The sequence below is a fragment of the Dermacentor andersoni genome, chromosome 11 (genome assembly GCF_023375885.2).
Source record: "Dermacentor andersoni chromosome 11, qqDerAnde1_hic_scaffold, whole genome shotgun sequence".
Taxonomy (NCBI): domain Eukaryota; kingdom Metazoa; phylum Arthropoda; class Arachnida; order Ixodida; family Ixodidae; genus Dermacentor; species Dermacentor andersoni.
In genome coordinates this window covers 114,627,119-114,644,663 of record NC_092824.1, presented here as the reverse complement: position 1 = coordinate 114,644,663, position 17,545 = coordinate 114,627,119, and the positions used below count along the sequence as shown (strand labels likewise).

The 17,545-nt window shown below is 42.5% G+C and overlaps 1 protein-coding gene across 1 annotated transcript in view; it reads right to left on the bottom strand.

The window, feature by feature from the left end:
• Window positions 1-2,612: 2,612 nt before the first annotated feature.
• LOC126539536 (membrane-associated tyrosine- and threonine-specific cdc2-inhibitory kinase-like) overlaps window positions 2,613-17,545 on the bottom strand; it is a 33,972-nt gene continuing 19,039 nt past the window's right edge. Inside the window, exons 8-13 of the mRNA XM_050186413.3 lie at window positions 14,678-14,823; window positions 12,984-13,149; window positions 11,769-11,883; window positions 9,437-9,520; window positions 5,002-5,074; window positions 2,613-3,839 (exon numbers count right to left, since the gene is read on the bottom strand). Of these exons, the coding sequence (XP_050042370.1) occupies window positions 3,795-3,839; window positions 5,002-5,074; window positions 9,437-9,520; window positions 11,769-11,883; window positions 12,984-13,149; window positions 14,678-14,823 (629 nt within the window). The 3' untranslated portion in view covers window positions 2,613-3,794. The remainder of the gene's footprint in view (window positions 3,840-5,001; window positions 5,075-9,436; window positions 9,521-11,768; window positions 11,884-12,983; window positions 13,150-14,677; window positions 14,824-17,545) is intronic.

Below are 17,545 nucleotides of genomic sequence, written 5' to 3'. Positions count from 1 at the left end.
TCATTTAACCGCACAAACCAAATTACCCTGAGTGGTTGCTAAGAAAAACAGAAACAAATTCAGTGGTTTAATTTTAATGCACTCCCTACACAGTCGCATGCATAAAGTGCTGACTCACCTCTTGTTTAGAAGCCATGCAGACGGCTAGCTTTAGGACTCCCAGCACACAACGGGGGACGGCAGCGGCAGATGTGCAGTCAGCCACATACTTTGCTTTCCTCCGAGAGTGGCTCACACCCGCTATGGGCGATTGGCCAAGAATTGGGAGATTTAAGAAAATCTTACCCGAGTCTGAAAGGGATCACTATTGAGGAATTTTGAATAGCTAAAGAAATGAATTTAGATAAACTTGAAGACTACAATGTAGCGCTTCTTCATGCTTAGTTAGTTACTGTTGTTACGTGTAATGATGGCACGTACCCACTATCGGCGATTCCAGCAGCTTTAAAAGTGCCAAGCAATGCTTTTTCTGCAAGCGAAACACGAAAATGCGTACCTATTTGACAACGTAAATCCACTTGTTGACAAAATTTCTGGCAGAACACATCTCAGCATGACAGTCAACGTTAATGCAATGTGAATTGAAGCAATGTAGCAAAACACCGTACTGTCAACGCCGAAATGAGTCCTCTACAAGGCACAAGGCATCGTAGCATAAAACATGCATAAAATGAATTGGTGTGTACGTAGTGCAGCCATTGGCGCAGCTGTCCTTGTGCAGGTCTCAGTGTGCAGGGCTCACAGAGAAAGATGTCGGGCTCCTCTCTCGCACTTCCCTTTAAGCAGGCTGCGCCATCTTGCGTGTCTGAATACACGCGGGTTTCTTTCCGACCAGAGCTGGAAATATTCAAAGGACCCCCCACCCTTTTATTTCTTGAAGAGTGGCACATACCCAGTGTACCAAGTTGGCGTGAAAGGAAATCGGTTAGATACCAGCACAGATATCCAAAAGTTTGTGAGGTATCCCAAGAATTATCTCATTAATACACAAGGGTGAAGGGTACGAGCATAGATCCGCTTTTGTTACACTACAGCTGCATGAGCTCAGAAGAGCAATTTCACAAATTTCTCTGAAAATTCATCCAGCTCGTAACTTTCTCTTAGGGCATTCATTCTTCAACCATTGTACTCTTTTACTTCACAATTATGTTGACATTATGACCGAGGGTAGTGCTACCTCGTATGCCTTTGATGCCTTTGTGGTATAACGAGACCTTTTTGCCTGATGATGCTGTGTGCGCAAATAAAGATGTCCTTGCGAAAGACCCCTCTTGGAGCAGGAGCTTGGCCAGTCCCTCGTAGTGGGCTTCGCCACAATATAGCAAGCAAGCAAGCAAGCAAGCAAGCAAGCAAGCAAAAATCTGTTCCTTTTCTATGCAGATGCTGGTGCCTGCCCACCCAAAGGTGGGCAACCTCAAGAGATCAACCAGAATGATTTCATCATAAATTCTGCGAGTCAGGCCAACAATGCTGACCTCAATCTCGTGTGAGTTGAGGTTAAGCGTGGTAGGATGCTTAGCGAGCTAGAGATTTCAGGAGACTTTTCTCCAGCTACTTGTTGCACGAGTGGTACTCCTGAACGAACGAGTCAATAGTAAATATCAAATCTTCCAAAATGAACTCTTACATATTAAGAAATAAGTCTACAGGTAGGCATTTTCCTAAATCTTAAGATGCCTTGACACACTCATTTCTTGGCCAATCTTCTGCAGTGGGTATGAGCCACATTTTCGCTGGATAACAACAGCAGTAGCTTGTTACACAGATTAAACACACAGGTATTTCACAGGTGATGCATTTAGTTTGCTGTATTATAAATTTGAGTCATCACTGTCGAGATCAAGCAGCTGAACTTGAACTGAAGAAATTAAATTGCCTTAGAGGTTTCCATGACCTCTTAATGAGGTCGAGATGAGGTAAACTAAATCTGCGGTCAGAGTTCAACAGATTTCGCACTTTCACCAAGTTTTCATCACCTTTTGCCATTGAAGGGAGTCCCGACCGTTAGTCATCTTCAACTTGCTCTCTTCCCTCATGAAACAATTTGTGCCACTCAAAAACAATTGATTGACCCTTGGCCTCACTCCCATAAGCATTCTTGATCATGTCACAAGTTTTATTCAGTTTGATGCACAACTTCACCACCCAATGCTGCTCTAACAAAAGATTCCTAGCACAGATGACAAGGCACTTTGAAAGGGATTAACCTTGAACTCTATCAACACTCTGTGAAGGCTTGCAGACAATTCTCGACTAGTGCACTCTTAGCTAAGACTCCTCATCACCCAACCAGTGCAGTAACATCCCTCTCCACCACGTTTTAGCAGGAAAAAACCAGTCCTACTTCCCAGACAAACCCTGTAGGTGCTGTGCATTAGTCAGACACGTTTCCCGCCCAGAATAGCTCAAAGAGACATGCAGGTAATGGAAGACACCGTACCCATCCTTGCGACAGCAGTAGGACGGGGGGGAGGGCGGTATCATTTACAAAGCGCTCGCCTACCACAATATGCGCTAAAGGGGCTGACCTTAGTGCACCTACCAACCTGTGAATGTTGCAACACGTAAAAGTTCACGGACAGAACAAAGGGGAAGGAAGAAGGAGACTAGCGCACTTTTTAGAAAATTTTTTTAATGTATGCCCAGAGCACATATTTTGTTGGATACACAGGCACTTTATTAATTATTATTTAACTGTACACTTGGAACACAAGCAACAGCAAACTAAGAACAGCACAAACTGTCAAGCAGGACATTATCTATAGATCACAGTCAGTTTTTCAGCAACATTGTTCCTGTGGTATAGGGAGTCTTGGGCTGCCATGAAGAAGGTGGCACTGGTACCATCACAATTTCTTTTTGTATGGATATTTTCTAATAGTGTGCCATTCCCCCTTTCAATATCTTCTTTGTATAAAACTTCATGCAACATTCATAAAATTATAGAAGGCCAAGTTGGTAAGTTGTACAAGAGTTTCAGGAAAGTTGGCAGGCATGTCTTAGATGACATCTAGTGTGGAATAGAAATTCCAGGTCAAGTTGGTCATCTTGCCTCTATAATGAGGTAGCCCAGCTATTTCCCCATAACAAAAACAATGTGCTGCTCAATTATTTATTACTCAAGGTACAGTATACAATTAAAAAAAAATATTCCCACAGAATGCTGAATCATGCACGAAGATAAAACCACAATAAAACTGACAACAATGCATCTTAGCCATTGACAATGCTCGTGTCCAATGAACAAAAAAAAGCTTTAAAAACGAACAAAATCTGTAGAATACTAAAACTGTGGAACGCTAAAACAAGCGCAGGTGCTTGTTGAATGTCAGTTTATTAAGTGCTCTGATCGTCCAATTAAATTAATATAGTCAGTGTACACAGGTAAAATGTAAAATAATGAACAAAGCTTAAAATACGATAAACACCTAGAGCAGGAAATGCTGCTCCAACACAACAAAATGCTTCAGACATTTTATTATAAAATTGAACACGTTAAAAGAACACGCGCCATTCTCACTTTTTACGTCGATAGCCTGCAGACAGAGTTTTCAAATAACGGCACGTAAGAGCACGATGCGAAATGAGTGTTCTTGTGGCAATGTACAGAACCACAATGATAGTGCAACAACTAACCATCAATACGCAAGTAAAGTTATAAAAAAACATGTATAAACATTTTATATATGCAGCTTATATAACAATGAATCTACAATTACGTTATGTACAATGCTAAAATACAAAACTGGGTTGACTAGGTTGTAATTAAAAAGGAAAACGACATTGTGCAACATTCATAAGGAGTCCTCGCCACTGGAAAGCTTCTCTTCTTCGTTTGCCTGCCAAATAAAACAAGCACAAAAAAAATAATGGTAAGAGCATGGACAAATAAGACGAACTCTTTACATGCAGAAACAAAACATGAAGTGAATAACAGTGATGGGATGAGGGAAGCCCAAGCCTGGAGCCAATTAGCAGTGGCCGAACAATGGAAACCTGAGCCATGGAGCCAGGGTTTCGACAAGGAGACTTGTTTTCATTGGTCTGCTTGCCATGGTAAGTGTGTGGTAACTAGTGATGCCAAACTATTTGTAAATGAACTATAGATAGCAGCGATAGTATTTTTTTTACTATCAATACTACTATCGATAGTTTTGTCATTCTTAGCAATATTACCAGAAATTTTGAGAAAGCTGACCATCAGTAACACTCAGTTTAAGCAGTGACATACATGTGGAATGTCGTGCGATTTTACATTACTGATGGTTTAAATGATAGTACTATTGATGGTGCACAGATCTATACAAACAAGTATCGCCAGTACATTATGCAGAGCTCCCCAACACCTCACAGTATATTTCCTAGGGCTTGGATTTTTATGACGAGTAAAATATCATGTCGGTGCTTTAATTTCAGCTACCAGGGGTTCCTGCATCAAATGCACAGCCTCAAGCAGAATCAGAAACAGCCTCAACCAAAGAACAATCCTAAGACTTCATGTTTAGCACCAGAACACCATAGCCACTCAGCCACTACGCCATGCCGAGCACAAATGGCATGCTAAATGACATGCACGCACTTTGTTTGCAAAAAAGACTGTCCCTAATATTGCATTAATCACCGTTTTGTTGGCCCCGTAATTCAAGTGAACAAATGCCATATATAAGGCCTTCGGCAACTAACATAACCCGCGTATATGTTCCTGCTCGTGCTTTCACGAACAGAGTGAGCCAAGCATGAACACTGACAATTTGCATTGTGAAGAAACATTTCGCTATGCTTCCATGTGGGTTCTTCTGATGGCTGTTAAAATGCACACACAATGTCCAAAGAACGCATTAAATTACAATATCAATGCAAAATTACTTTTATATTACACAATACATTATTTTTGTATTTCGCTAAGTTTTTCAAGAAAAGAGAATATTGCAAGCTATCCACCAAATGGCAGTAAAATAAACTGCCAGGTAATGTAGCTGCCATAAACACTTCATTGCTCACCGGGAAGAGGTTCTTGATTGTTCCATCGTTCACACTTAGATTGAACGGCACTGGCGCAGGGGTAGAGTTGGACCTGAAATGAGCCCAGTTTGCGAATGCAAATGTCTTTCCTAAAAAAGGTAAACATGTATGCACGACAGAAAAACTAGATAAGATGAGCAGAGGCCAAGCACACAATGGGACGGTCTACTCGAAGCCAAGAGTCCAAACCCGTTCTCCTAAAGAAAAATAAAACTTTGATGGCCTGGAAACTACATGTACAGTCGCGATCAATTTGAAGGTGATCGCTCGAGCAGTGACCAAAACTAGGAGCAGCGCCACGTTACGTCCTCACCGCCGGTCGAGAGGGAAACATCAGATAGCTCCCCTCTCTCTCTTTTGGTGTTTCCTGAAAAGCTGTCACTCCCGTCACCGTTCACGGCTTAACCTGCGAATTCATTTCGATTGCGTTATGATCTTTTGCACAGAGGCGTCATTGTTAGCCAAGATATGCATGAGGAAGTTTCGCACACAGATCATTGCCATGAAAGGGAAACAAATACAAAAATGTGGCGAGTTGGTCTTGGGGGTGATGGTTGCAGCCTGGAAGAGCATAATAGGGGAAGAAGGCAGCGCAATTTTTATCTTCGCAGTTCTGAAATCAGCCAGCGGCTTGGAAGGCCCGCCGATCGATGCTCGCGCGATAACCTTCAAATTGATCGCGACTGTACATTCCTGTAAAGGGACCAATATAACATGCTCCAACATTAGCCAACGTTGATCTTGCACATATTTATCTAGGGTAATTGCACAGTGTGCATCTTCTACACATTAAACAAACGCTAACTCCAACTCTGATATCTCGAAATACCGGTTAAGTCTAAATTCTTTTCCGACCGTGCGTCAACCCCATGTGCTTTTCACCTCTTAAGGGTTCTTATTTATTGATTCATTTATTTATTTATTTTATTTATTTATAATGCCGGTCCCATCAGGGATCATAACAGGAACGATATGTACATATTTATCTTACGATATAACAATAATTAGCACAATATATTTAGATTACACACAATGCATAGGCAATTAGCACAGGCAAATAATGTGGCAGGCCGAAATAATAAAGTAATACATCGTAATAATGTTACGAAAGACAAGAGGTAATTAAAAAGGTAGACAAGTGGCAAAGGTGAAAAAGTGGTAGGCATTAATTACAATATAATACATGGCAGTAAATTTAAGAATAATAAGAGGCAATGAGATAGGCTGCACCGGACTCCAAACTATCTCGATATCCTGACTTCAAGAATACCAAGGAAAAGGCAACAAGGCAGTGTCGGCGGCGTTGCTTGCACTCGCTGTTCACCCAGTGGCAGTTCACGAGCTCAGCTAGATGCCACGCCACACTCCCTGCTTGTCTTCCCCGCTTATTTTTGTCTAGCCCTGCTGGCTGCCACTTTATTGTGGCCTCACACATGCAGCATCGAGCTGGTCTTTTTCTTTCCTCTCAATTAGCACACTGTCAGTGACACACCAATGTGGCCACAGCATATTAATCGTGACATTGAGCAAGACGATCAGCACTTTTAAGCAGAGGCGAACAGCCCAGGTGTTGCAACCAAAAGAAGCCATCATGCTAGGCCACGGCATTTCAATGCGATTGCGACGCGATAAGGATGCTCGCTAGTTGATGCCCCATCACTTGTGCGTCTCTGCTAAAGACACGACAGTTGCGCTCTTCCACAGTTCAGTTTCGGTCTTCGAAATGAAGTCATCTGGAATTTATTATGATGCTGAAATTACCAGTGTCAGCTTTTTGGATGTCAGGAGCTGGCTCTGCTTGGTTGAGTGGCTTCAAATATAGTATTAGGAACACTCATCTTGACTCTGTGCCAAGCACACTGCCTTGGCATGGTTCCAGTAACGCCGCTGCCTGTAGATGCCGGCACGTCCTGTGCTGATGCACGCAAAGTGACTGAGGGAAATATGGAGCTTTTCTAAAATACTGCCAGTAATATCGCGATTTCACTATCTCAAAAGTCTGCTTTTCTCGTAATTTCTTCCTGTTTTTAAAGGTTCGAGCACAAAAGTGGGACGAGTAGCAAGCTTGCTCCGAGCACAGGCTTTTTGGATGCATACGCATTTTATTAATGATAATTTACCTTTAGCTGCAGCACACAAGCAGAAGTAAACTTTGAGCAAGTACACCGTCCAGTGTCATTTCATCCATAGAGTCTCCTACTAAAACTACTGGAAGGTGCTGTGATCGTTCGTGCTTGTAGCTTCAGATGGTCTTGCGACTCTATTTACTATGCTGTATCTGCCTCTAGTATTTGTCTAACTTCTTCAGGCATTAAACGCAGGAGGCACCAATACTGACTTTGCACACATGCATATATGCATATTACTAGTTGTGAAATGTTGCATTCATAACAGAATATCTTAGTTATAATGATCAAATCTGCACAGGTACAAAGCTGTTTGAAGTCTGAAGGATTGAGTTTAGGCCAATCCCTGCACTAAACATCATTCCCAGGCTGGCTGACTCGCCATACTTGATCCTCCCATAGACGTTCGGGATGTTTAGAGGAGTCTAGAGCTTATGGTGCCCCAACAAGCGGCCGCTTTGCATTCACGGTCTGCCCCGCCGAGAAGGTGCTTTAGAATAGGGTTGCCGGCTTACGTTAGCATCACGAAATTGCAGTGCCCTTTCTACAAGGGGAAGGAAAATAAAAACAACGCCAGAGAATAAAAGAAAATGAAATAATGCAATGCGTAATAATTTACAGGATGAAAAGTATACCCGAGAGTTTATTATTTTCAATGAAGAGGCGTTGATGCATTTTTGAGATTTTCGCAGCGACGTTGAGATGACACAAGCAGGTTTGGGGCACCCATGCTATGTTTTAAATTTAGCATTAGGAGCGTGCGAAAACCAAAACCCAAAGACATCATTTGGCTTCAGCGCATGCACTGCGGCAATACGCTAATTGTTAGGGGCCCCCTATCTTTGGGAGCCCCTATTCTAAAACCGCCTAATAGCACTACAGTTTCCTCTGACAACTCATGTAGGAAACTACGCTTTCATCATCAGAAGACTTCCACCCGAGGGTTCGTAGCCTCTTATTTTTCGTAAACCTCTATGCATTCAAAAACAATCCTGAAAAATCGTTAACTTTACAGAAAATTCGATAAATCTGGCAGGTATGTCGATAGATTGAGGCATATGGTGCAGCTCAGCCTGGAGATCTGGGCGGCTAATCTGCAAGTATCCGTCTGGAGGACAAGTCCAGTTTGCCTGCTGTTGAAGTGCTGATTGGCTGGAGGCAGCTATCTCCTTCTGACGCGTGCCCCAGCCCAGCCAATCGGAACTCCAGCAGCAGACGAAATGTACATGTCCACTCGGTGGAAATTTGCAGAATATGCGTCACTTAAAGTGTGCTAAAAAAGCGCGAATGCGAATCCCAGCCTAAGCCTGTGCAGAAGAATGGCATTGCCACATTGAATTTACAGCAGTGGGCCAGATGACAGCTTAGGGTCCAGTCTCTGGAGGCATAGACACAGCACATGCGCATGTATGCACACACGCAGAGAAATAAGAGTGGTAACATAATCTGCCACTGAACACTAGTCATGGCACAAGGTATAACCTGCCACTAAACAAAATAGAGCATATGAAACAAATGCAACATAGCAATATATTGATGTAACAATTGATGTTATATATTGGCAACAATTGATTGATATAGACGCAACACTGATGTAGTGAATTACTGGAAATAATGAAGTCAATGTAACATGTTTCTTGCTGGTATCAGCATGTAAACAACACAGTAGCATCATGTAATAACAAAGTTGCAAGTGACACGAATATACCTTCGATACATTCAATATTCATTTAAGTATATATACAGACTGATTATTAGTGTAAACAAATATAAACATCAGATTTACTTCGTTATATGCAATAAGTGGCTGTATCTGTGTTTGTTCTATTGACATTTCACTGCATATGCTTGTAACTAACATAATGAAGATACCTTCGTATTGGTTGCAACTGCTATTTTTTTTTTGAAGTTCCACTGCAGTTTAATGTAAAGCACAAACATCGGCTAAGAATAAGGTGTGACATTCCTAAAGGGGCATGTCGTGGTAGAATTTCATACTAACATCACTAGAGAATTCTGGTGCAAGTGCTTATGCGCATGCTGCCAGTACAGCACTTCATTCAGCATTGGGATGCTAACTTTAGCGCTATCTCAGACCCTAAATTAAACACCGAATATACACCTTGCTCAGCATCACAGTGTGCTTTCGATTGAAATGACGGGGGCTGTACTACCCACCATTCCCATGTTGTTCGAACGACTACAGCGGTAGATTTCTCCTGTAGCAATTCTAGAAAACTATGCACACGAGAGCATCCTCTACGAAAACAACAATGAAGTTCACGGACCTGGAACGCCGGGAGAACAACAAGGCCGTGGGTGTACTGTGCAACCGCTGGTCTCGCCTATGCCGAAGTGGCTTCGGTGTTGACCTGCCAGAGGGGGAGAAATACACCATTGCAGCCCACACAAACATTACTTCCACTTGCGGCCAAATGTGGCAGAGTCATCTGCCTGCAATTCTGCCTCTTCGGATACATCTGGATATCTATTACTGTCAAAAGACATGTTTTTTGCCGCAATTTAACACGCACAAAAGGAAGACGCATAAAGACAACACAGGCGGCACTTCCAACTGGTTTAATTTGGGCTGTGACCCATGAATATATATACGCATACACGCATGCGATGGCTGTCCACAAATCTACGTTACCCAGCAGTAAAACAATCTAGTTTCCGATTTGTAGAGCACGATAGATGTATCGCTAATGCAGTTTGTACCTTTCTTTTTTATATAGTAAGCTTCCATTAGCTGACGTAAGAAAGAAAGGTACAGGTAGCTGTGGAGTACTTGTAGATATCTTCAGAGATTCACGTATGCCTCCTGTACTCCTTGATTACGCAATGCCTCCATAACTGCTATATCTCTACTAAGTCAAATGCCGTTTCGTAATCTATGAAAGCCATATATAGTGAGGTTGATTTCTTCTATAATCCTTCAATTCTTTAATGTCTCCCTTCTTATGGATTAGTATAATGTTGGCATTCTTCCAGCTCTCTGGTACACTTGAAGTCTTGTGCTGCGTATTAAGGGACGTCATTGCCAAGCATGATATCTCCTACATCTCTGATTAAATTGACTGCTATTCCATCATCTCCTGCTGCTTTTCCCTGGGACATGTCTTGCAAGCCCCTTCTAACTTCATCGCTAGTAATAGAAGGAGCCTTTGCATCCTGTAATCACTACTTCCAATGAAGGTTGAATGGCCTGCTCTAGGTACTACGCAGGCTAGTATAGAATTCTTCTGTCGCTTTTACTGTATCGTTAAAATTGCCGATGGCATTCCCTTGTTTTTCTTTCAGAGCATACATTTTGCCTTGTCCTATGCAAAGTTTTCTTCACAGATTTCGTGCTGCGGGCATTCTTTACTGCTTCCTCAATCTTTCTAATGTTAAAATTTGGAACGGCGTGTGCGTTATCAATGTGACATTTCATTCTCGACAAGAAACTAGCGAGTGCAGAGTTTTCAAGAAAGAAAATGCAAGCAAGGCAGATGATTGCCGTTGCGGGACAAGATAAGCCTCAAAGAGTGCAAACGTTTTTAAGGGTGTGCAGAACCTTTCCTTGACATGTAGCTTCACGACAGCATGGCACATTACGCCGTGAAGCACCACTTCAAGGTGAAATTGGCATATAACCCGCACCCGAACTTTACTGTTACGTTTCTTGAATAGCTGGTGCGAGTTACATGTGCAAGTAGTATTTATAAATAGCATACCACAATATGTAGCAATTAAGGCTGCATGCTGGACTATGCAAGTCTTGCTAGGCTATATGGCGCAATAAAGCAGTCCATCACTCCCCTGCTGCTGAAATGACTATGCACCCTATAAGCAGTTCCGAACCGTGCCAATCGGAATAAGACTGCGGAAAGAGGGAAGTCGGACGATAGCTTCATTTTAAGCAGCCCTGCTACTTCACAGGGATGTTGTTCTGCAAGCTGCGCTTTGCAGTGCTGTATGCATAATCAGGTAACAATGAATAACTTGAGCCCAATTATTTCAGCTTACATGGCCACCTTGAAATTCTAAAACACAGAACTAGGCTTTTACGACAATTTCCTTCAACTTTCCAATGCAAACACGTCCCTTAGAATTTGTAACTAAGAAATGCATTATCGTAATAAGCTTAATTAGTGAAGCGATTGCTTGTTCTTTTTGCAAATGGTGTGCGCCTGGGCACAATCTGTAGTGATGACTCGAGTAACCTTTGTGGGCCTTCTTTAAAAAAAGGTGCGAAAGTAAAAAAAAAATAACACTGAACAAGCAAAACGAAAATATCTACGCAATTTGAAATTGATATACCAATGGAAACTGGCAGAAAAAGGGCCATTCTAATCCTAAATTAGTTATTTAACTCCTTTACTGGACGTTATGCAAGGTCAAAACAACTAATTAAAATATGAAATTATTTGAAGAAAGCATGTCGGCTAATTGGAATACAGCTTTTAGTGTGTGCCCGCTGTCATTACTTTTGTTTACGAATTCATTTTTACTAACATTCAATTATTCATTTATTGTTCGCCCCCTGCCCAACATTGCAACTGGCCGTCAATGCGGCCCTCGGGCCTAGATGTTTGGAGACCCCTGGTCTGGAGGACAGGCAATTCTCGAACGAACCTTTCAAATGAGTAGCCACCATCACAGAAGCTGCGTTCGAAGCTGCTCAAGTTCACCCCGAAGAAGTCTTCGTGCTCACCGAGCTCGTGATTCAGAGATTCTCCGAACGTTTCATCTGCAACAACAAAATATGATATTGTCAAGTGCATATGAAGACCATATAATTGGGAATGCACATTGGCTTAGACAAAATCTTGCTTCCAAAAATGAATGACCATGCACAAATGGCATTACGAAATTCTTAACTTGCAATGTTTACTCGTCAAAGACACTGTGTAGTGCTTTGGGTGCATGTGAAAGAACTCCAGATGGTCAAAATCAATCTGGAGCCCTCCACTGTGGAAACTTGCATAACCTTCTGCGCACTTTTTGGACATTAAACCTGATAATTTAATTTAGGCCCTCAATGCCACATGTTATCCACCTGGTTCTTAATTTGGACGTTTATTCTCGTGATATGTGAAAAGAGACCTCAGAACGAAAAGCCACAAGAGGTGGCTTAAAAGTGTTGAGAGTCCTGCACTTAGCTGGTTAGATCTGATACTTGATTGAGTTCTGCCCTCATCGAAATGGGGCCACCGAGAAAGCAATCGAACCTGTGACCTTGTGCTCATAGCCAGAGCAGTTTCAAGGCTGCAAATCAAAACCTTATTTTTAGTGAATTACCAAGTGATGATGATTTCCTTTGAATTTTGTCTTTTTTAAATGTTCTTGGATGTCTTCATTATTTTGAATTTATAGCTCTAAATTACCAAATGTGGTGGCGAGTCAATGGTTTGAATGAGAAAAATAAAGATCACCGATTTTCTAAAATGGTATAGGATATCGGGATTATGATCTGCCCAGAGAAGACTCTGAGGCACCTAAATGGGCCACAAATAAGCTCTGTTGTATGCCTTCACAATTAGCAACAAATGGAGGTGCGTACAACCCCTAGTGATAAAATTGGTGCTAGGACACAGAACCTAGTTAAAGCAAACCGAGGAAATTGACTAGGGTAACTTACTGCCCATTAGCATTGCTAAAAAATCTGCTAAAACTGAAAAGGCAACATTGTCATTAAGGCGAAAAAAAAAAAAATTTCGGCTTTCGCACCAAGTTAACACAGCAGCACAGCAGCCATGGCCACCAAGCCAACCATGGTGGGTACAGATTAAAAGGTTAGGAGTACTTTAACACGAAATGAATGGTCATAATGCTGCAGTCAGAACACACCATCTGAAAAACAGTCAGTGTCCAGGTTTGACGTCCGACGAGCAACACTGGGACGGGAGGATGCGAAGAGTGACTTGATGCAGGAGATTGGAAACCTCCAGGTGGCTCTAAGGAATGACTGCAACCAGAACCAGGTCAGCAGCAACATGTCTTGCACCCAAGCAACCTGGAGAACAGAAATTGTCGATGCAAATGCTTTATCCTGACAAAACATTCACAGCCGGGAGTGTTCAAAAAGCTCTAGCAGAGCATAGAATCATGCTGAAGCGCAGAAAGACACTAGGAATGCAGTGGTTGCAAAACGCAGTAAACTGTTGTTGGAGTAACCATCTGTGTTCCAGTTATCTGTTGGCATGAGCACACTGGCAAGGGAATAACCAAAGTTATCTTTGTAAACAACTGAATTACTATATAACCGTAATTTGCATGATAATGCCACGCCTCCAATTGTAATGCGCAGTTATATTACCACTCAAACATAAAAAAAGATAACTTGGTGCCGATTCTACCAAGCACATCAAGTAACGATACCCGAGTCGACACTTGCTATGCTGAAACAGTTTTATAGGAGATACAAAGGCACATAGACATGCACACAGTGGAATCTTAGTGGCTAGTCGCTATTGGAGTCCGACGACACCTCCTTATCGCTTGTCTACCGGCCACAGAAAGTAATTGTCAGTTCCATCTAAGGCATTAGAAATGCCACAAATACAACAAACTGCAAAATGCTGACCAGAAACCAAGGCAGAAAAAAAAAGAAAAAAAAAAAAGTGTTCGGTGGCACTGTTGCTACCTACCTTGCATGGAGCTTTCTTTTAGAAATCAGTTTAGTTTTTGAGTAGAATTATTTACTACCGTAATGCGCATGCAAATTTGAATACACTTTTTATCCAAGAAAGGTGTGCGATAGAATCATGCAAATACGGTAATTATAAAGCTTGTCTGTATTGTAGCTCTGAGACAATAGTGCTTACAGAAAAGCAAACATTTGTTTGTTTGCTTTCCTGTAATATGTAATATGTAATAATATGTAATATGTGTATGGTAGCAAACATGTCAAATGCTCAGAAAGAGCAACTTCAAACAGCACATTCCAGACACTGTCTGTTGGCTTGGCCAGCAGCTTGTGCACCATACGAGCTTGTGCACTTGCAATGAAAATTGGACTAACGACAGACTGGTGCCCGACGAAGCTTCCCCCCCCACTCCCCACTTCTTTTTTCTTCAATGACAAGTGTTGTGCAACATATTCCTACCACACTTAGAATTAGTTCACAAGATTGCGCCATCGCTGCAGTTCCCACATGTCCCCAACATGCAGGTATGCCAATGAAGAACAATGCGCTTTTGCTTTGATAAAGCACGGCAACACTCATATTCTAACGCAACTGTGCCTGGTCCTCTGCAACTACAAGCTGCCGTGCATCACTTGCCCCCTTTTATTCGAAATTAAAGCAGATTCAACTGCTCGACGACCTTGAAATTTCTCAAACATGGTCTTCAGTTCTTTGCGACTCTCGTTAAGCTCTGTTTTATCTATAGCCCTCTCAGCCCACTAGCGAGAAATATTCATTGTGCACTTTGGCCATCCTTGTCATGCTGTGACGTAATGGTCAGACTTGGTTTCCTAGGGAATTACTGCTTTGTGTAATAAACAAATGCAAGTATGGAAGAGAAGACGAGTTGCTCACTGCTCTCCTTCGCGCCACGTAAAGCCTTCGCCGCAGGCGGACCCGGCGGATGTCTGGCAGGGCCAGCAGCTGGTCAGCCGTGATGCGCTGCTGTGGATCAGGGTGCATCATCTGCTGGATCACACTGCGCAGCTGCGGTGAAAGACCTGCAAAATCACAAATGCAGAGTCTCCAATGAGAAAAATGAGGGCAAACATCAGGTCAAAATGGACTTGTACGCCCATACCATAAAGCCAAGTTAGAGAGCGGAGCTCCACAATGGGTGTTGTGCAATGTGTGGCAGCACGGTTGGTAGTGTCAATGCCAGCAATGCAGCCTATGCTGGAGCCCTGAAGTGGCCACATGACCAGGATGTCGGTGATGAATTATCAGTAATAGCCAGCAAAGATGCCCCAAAGCGGCCATATGGCCACGCCGATAGAGTCTGTGCAGCATACAGGAATATGCGTTGGACATACAGAGTTCGGTATGAAAAAGTTTATAATCAGATTTTTAATCAACAGATACGTAAGCTTGCAAAAGAAATGAGGTGGTTTACGTACAAAAACTGAAGAAGAAAGAAAACATGCCAAAAATCAAGATTTACCTTTAAAGGGCCACATAACCGTTCAGAACATGAATCGAGATAACCCCGCTGATGGAATGATTCCCTATCGCAGTGGCTAAAACGGGCAATATTTTTCTCATTAAACATGGATTTATATTTTTAATTCATCACTAGAAGTAACGAAAAATGACCTTTGGCACCCCACACAGCAAAAACACTAAGCTGTATAAGAGGTCCCACCATGTGACCTTCTACTAGTGTACAGAGCTCCTGGTCGGAAAGCAAACGGAAACCTGCATTTTCAAACTAGTAACTTACTAAACTTACAACTTAAAAGCTTACTAATAGCATGCTAAACTAGCTAACCAAATATAACCGATTTATCCAACTAACTAGCTAGACAAAGCACAAATAGAAACAGCTGAACGAAACAGTTTGTGCAAGGAAGGCTACTAGGAAGAAGGAGGGCAACATTAATCATACAGCATTGCTGTGTATGATTTGAACAAACACATTTGCAAATTAAGTTATTTTGCCAAAAGTTTGTGTTGCACATTCACTCTACAAACATGCTAAAATAAATGTGGAAGAGGCGCCTTTCCTCTAAAGATATTTGCATGATCGCACAGCCCGGCCATCTGGTGCAGCAGACTGTTCACCTATTTAAGCCAGCGCCTATGGTGTCACTTTTTGTCCCTGTTCAATGTTTAACTGTTAAAAAAATCATTAACTGTTAATCGTCCATTCTCCTCACCCTAGTGGAAAGCACAGAAGTGCTAAATGTGGATATAGTGAAAGATTTGCAATGTGTCCAGTAGACTTCAGGCAATGAAAAACAAGGCAGCTAGGAATCTAAGGATGCTTAATGTGTAAACTCCATTATGCAGGTTTCCTGTCTAGTCTATGATATACAAGATGCTTGGATTTGCACATATCTGCGAATACCATCTTTTTTTAATAGGTGGCTTCTCAATGAATAAAACTAGAAGCTCTGCCTTCTAACATGCTCAATGTTCAGTCTTTAGACCGATTCAAGCCATAAACTTGCAAGAGGATAAACAGACCAAGATTTCAAAGTCATGTCTTGTTGCAGGTAAATTAACAAATACAGTGTGGAATTTTCTCTCATCTAAGCACATTTTCCATTTTTGGGACGAAAAAAGAACAACAGAGTTATGTAAGTGTGTGTACTATCATTATCCTTTCTTCAAGGTGCCAGCGTTTTAGACAGTGGCGAAAATATTTTCGAAACTGCAGTATCCCATATGTGTTCAGTATACAGTCGAACCCGATTATATCAAACCCGTTTACATCGAATTATTCTATATATTGAACGATTTCTGGACAAGGTATAGTTACAATGAGTATAGCAAAAATTATGCTTACACTGAACAAAAATAGCAGCAAATCCCGATATATAGAACATGAAGTGGCAGAAAAGTGCCCCCAGAAGTTGGCTTTCCCTCGCGGTGCCAAGAAAACCCGGCAGCGCGGCTCCATCCAACCGCTCTCTGTACCGTGACCGCGCTGCTTCGAGCGAGCCATCGACAACCCCTTGCAAAAAATGATCCTGGCCCACCCACAGCGCTAAGTGTTGCCGTGATGGAGCGGCAGAATTCGCCTTTCATCTTGAAGCTCGAAATCATAAATCGAATCGAACGCGGTGAGAACTTGGACGTCGCTGTAGCGTGCAAGATTCCAAGGAGCACTCCCAGCACGATCTTGAAGAATAAGGAGGAGATTAGGGCTAAAGCGGCCAAACTTGCGACCCGGTGCTCGTGGCGCCCGACGCGTACGCACAGCCGTGTACGAGTGGTTCATCCGAAATTGCTTCAGCCGTGCCGGTTTCCATGTGCTCGGTGGCGATAAATGTGACGAAGCCGTTGCCGGTGTTGCCCAAGTTTGGAGTGAGCTGTCAGAATTGACGAATCAACAGTGGGCGAGTTTGTGAGTGCAAATGATGGTGTTGCGACTACGGGAGAGCCCGATAACAAAGACTACATTGCAGACATCGTACCGTGCACAAGTGAAAGCGGGCACAATGAGGAAAGCAACGACGGTCCTTCGACCGCATCTTCCGAAGTGATTGGTGCACTCGCACTAGTCTGGTGCTTCTGGGGGAATGCGGAAGGTTGCGGCCTCAGCTGCTCCGACTCCTTAGACAATGTGGAGAAGTGCGTGCGTCACAGGCAGCGAAATTGCTCAAGCAGAAGAAAATGCAGGACTGTTTCATGCGAAACTAAGCTATTTTCCTCAATAAAGTGATTTTATAAATGGTGTGTGCTTTTATGACATCCAATTATTTAGCAGGCTTATATCGA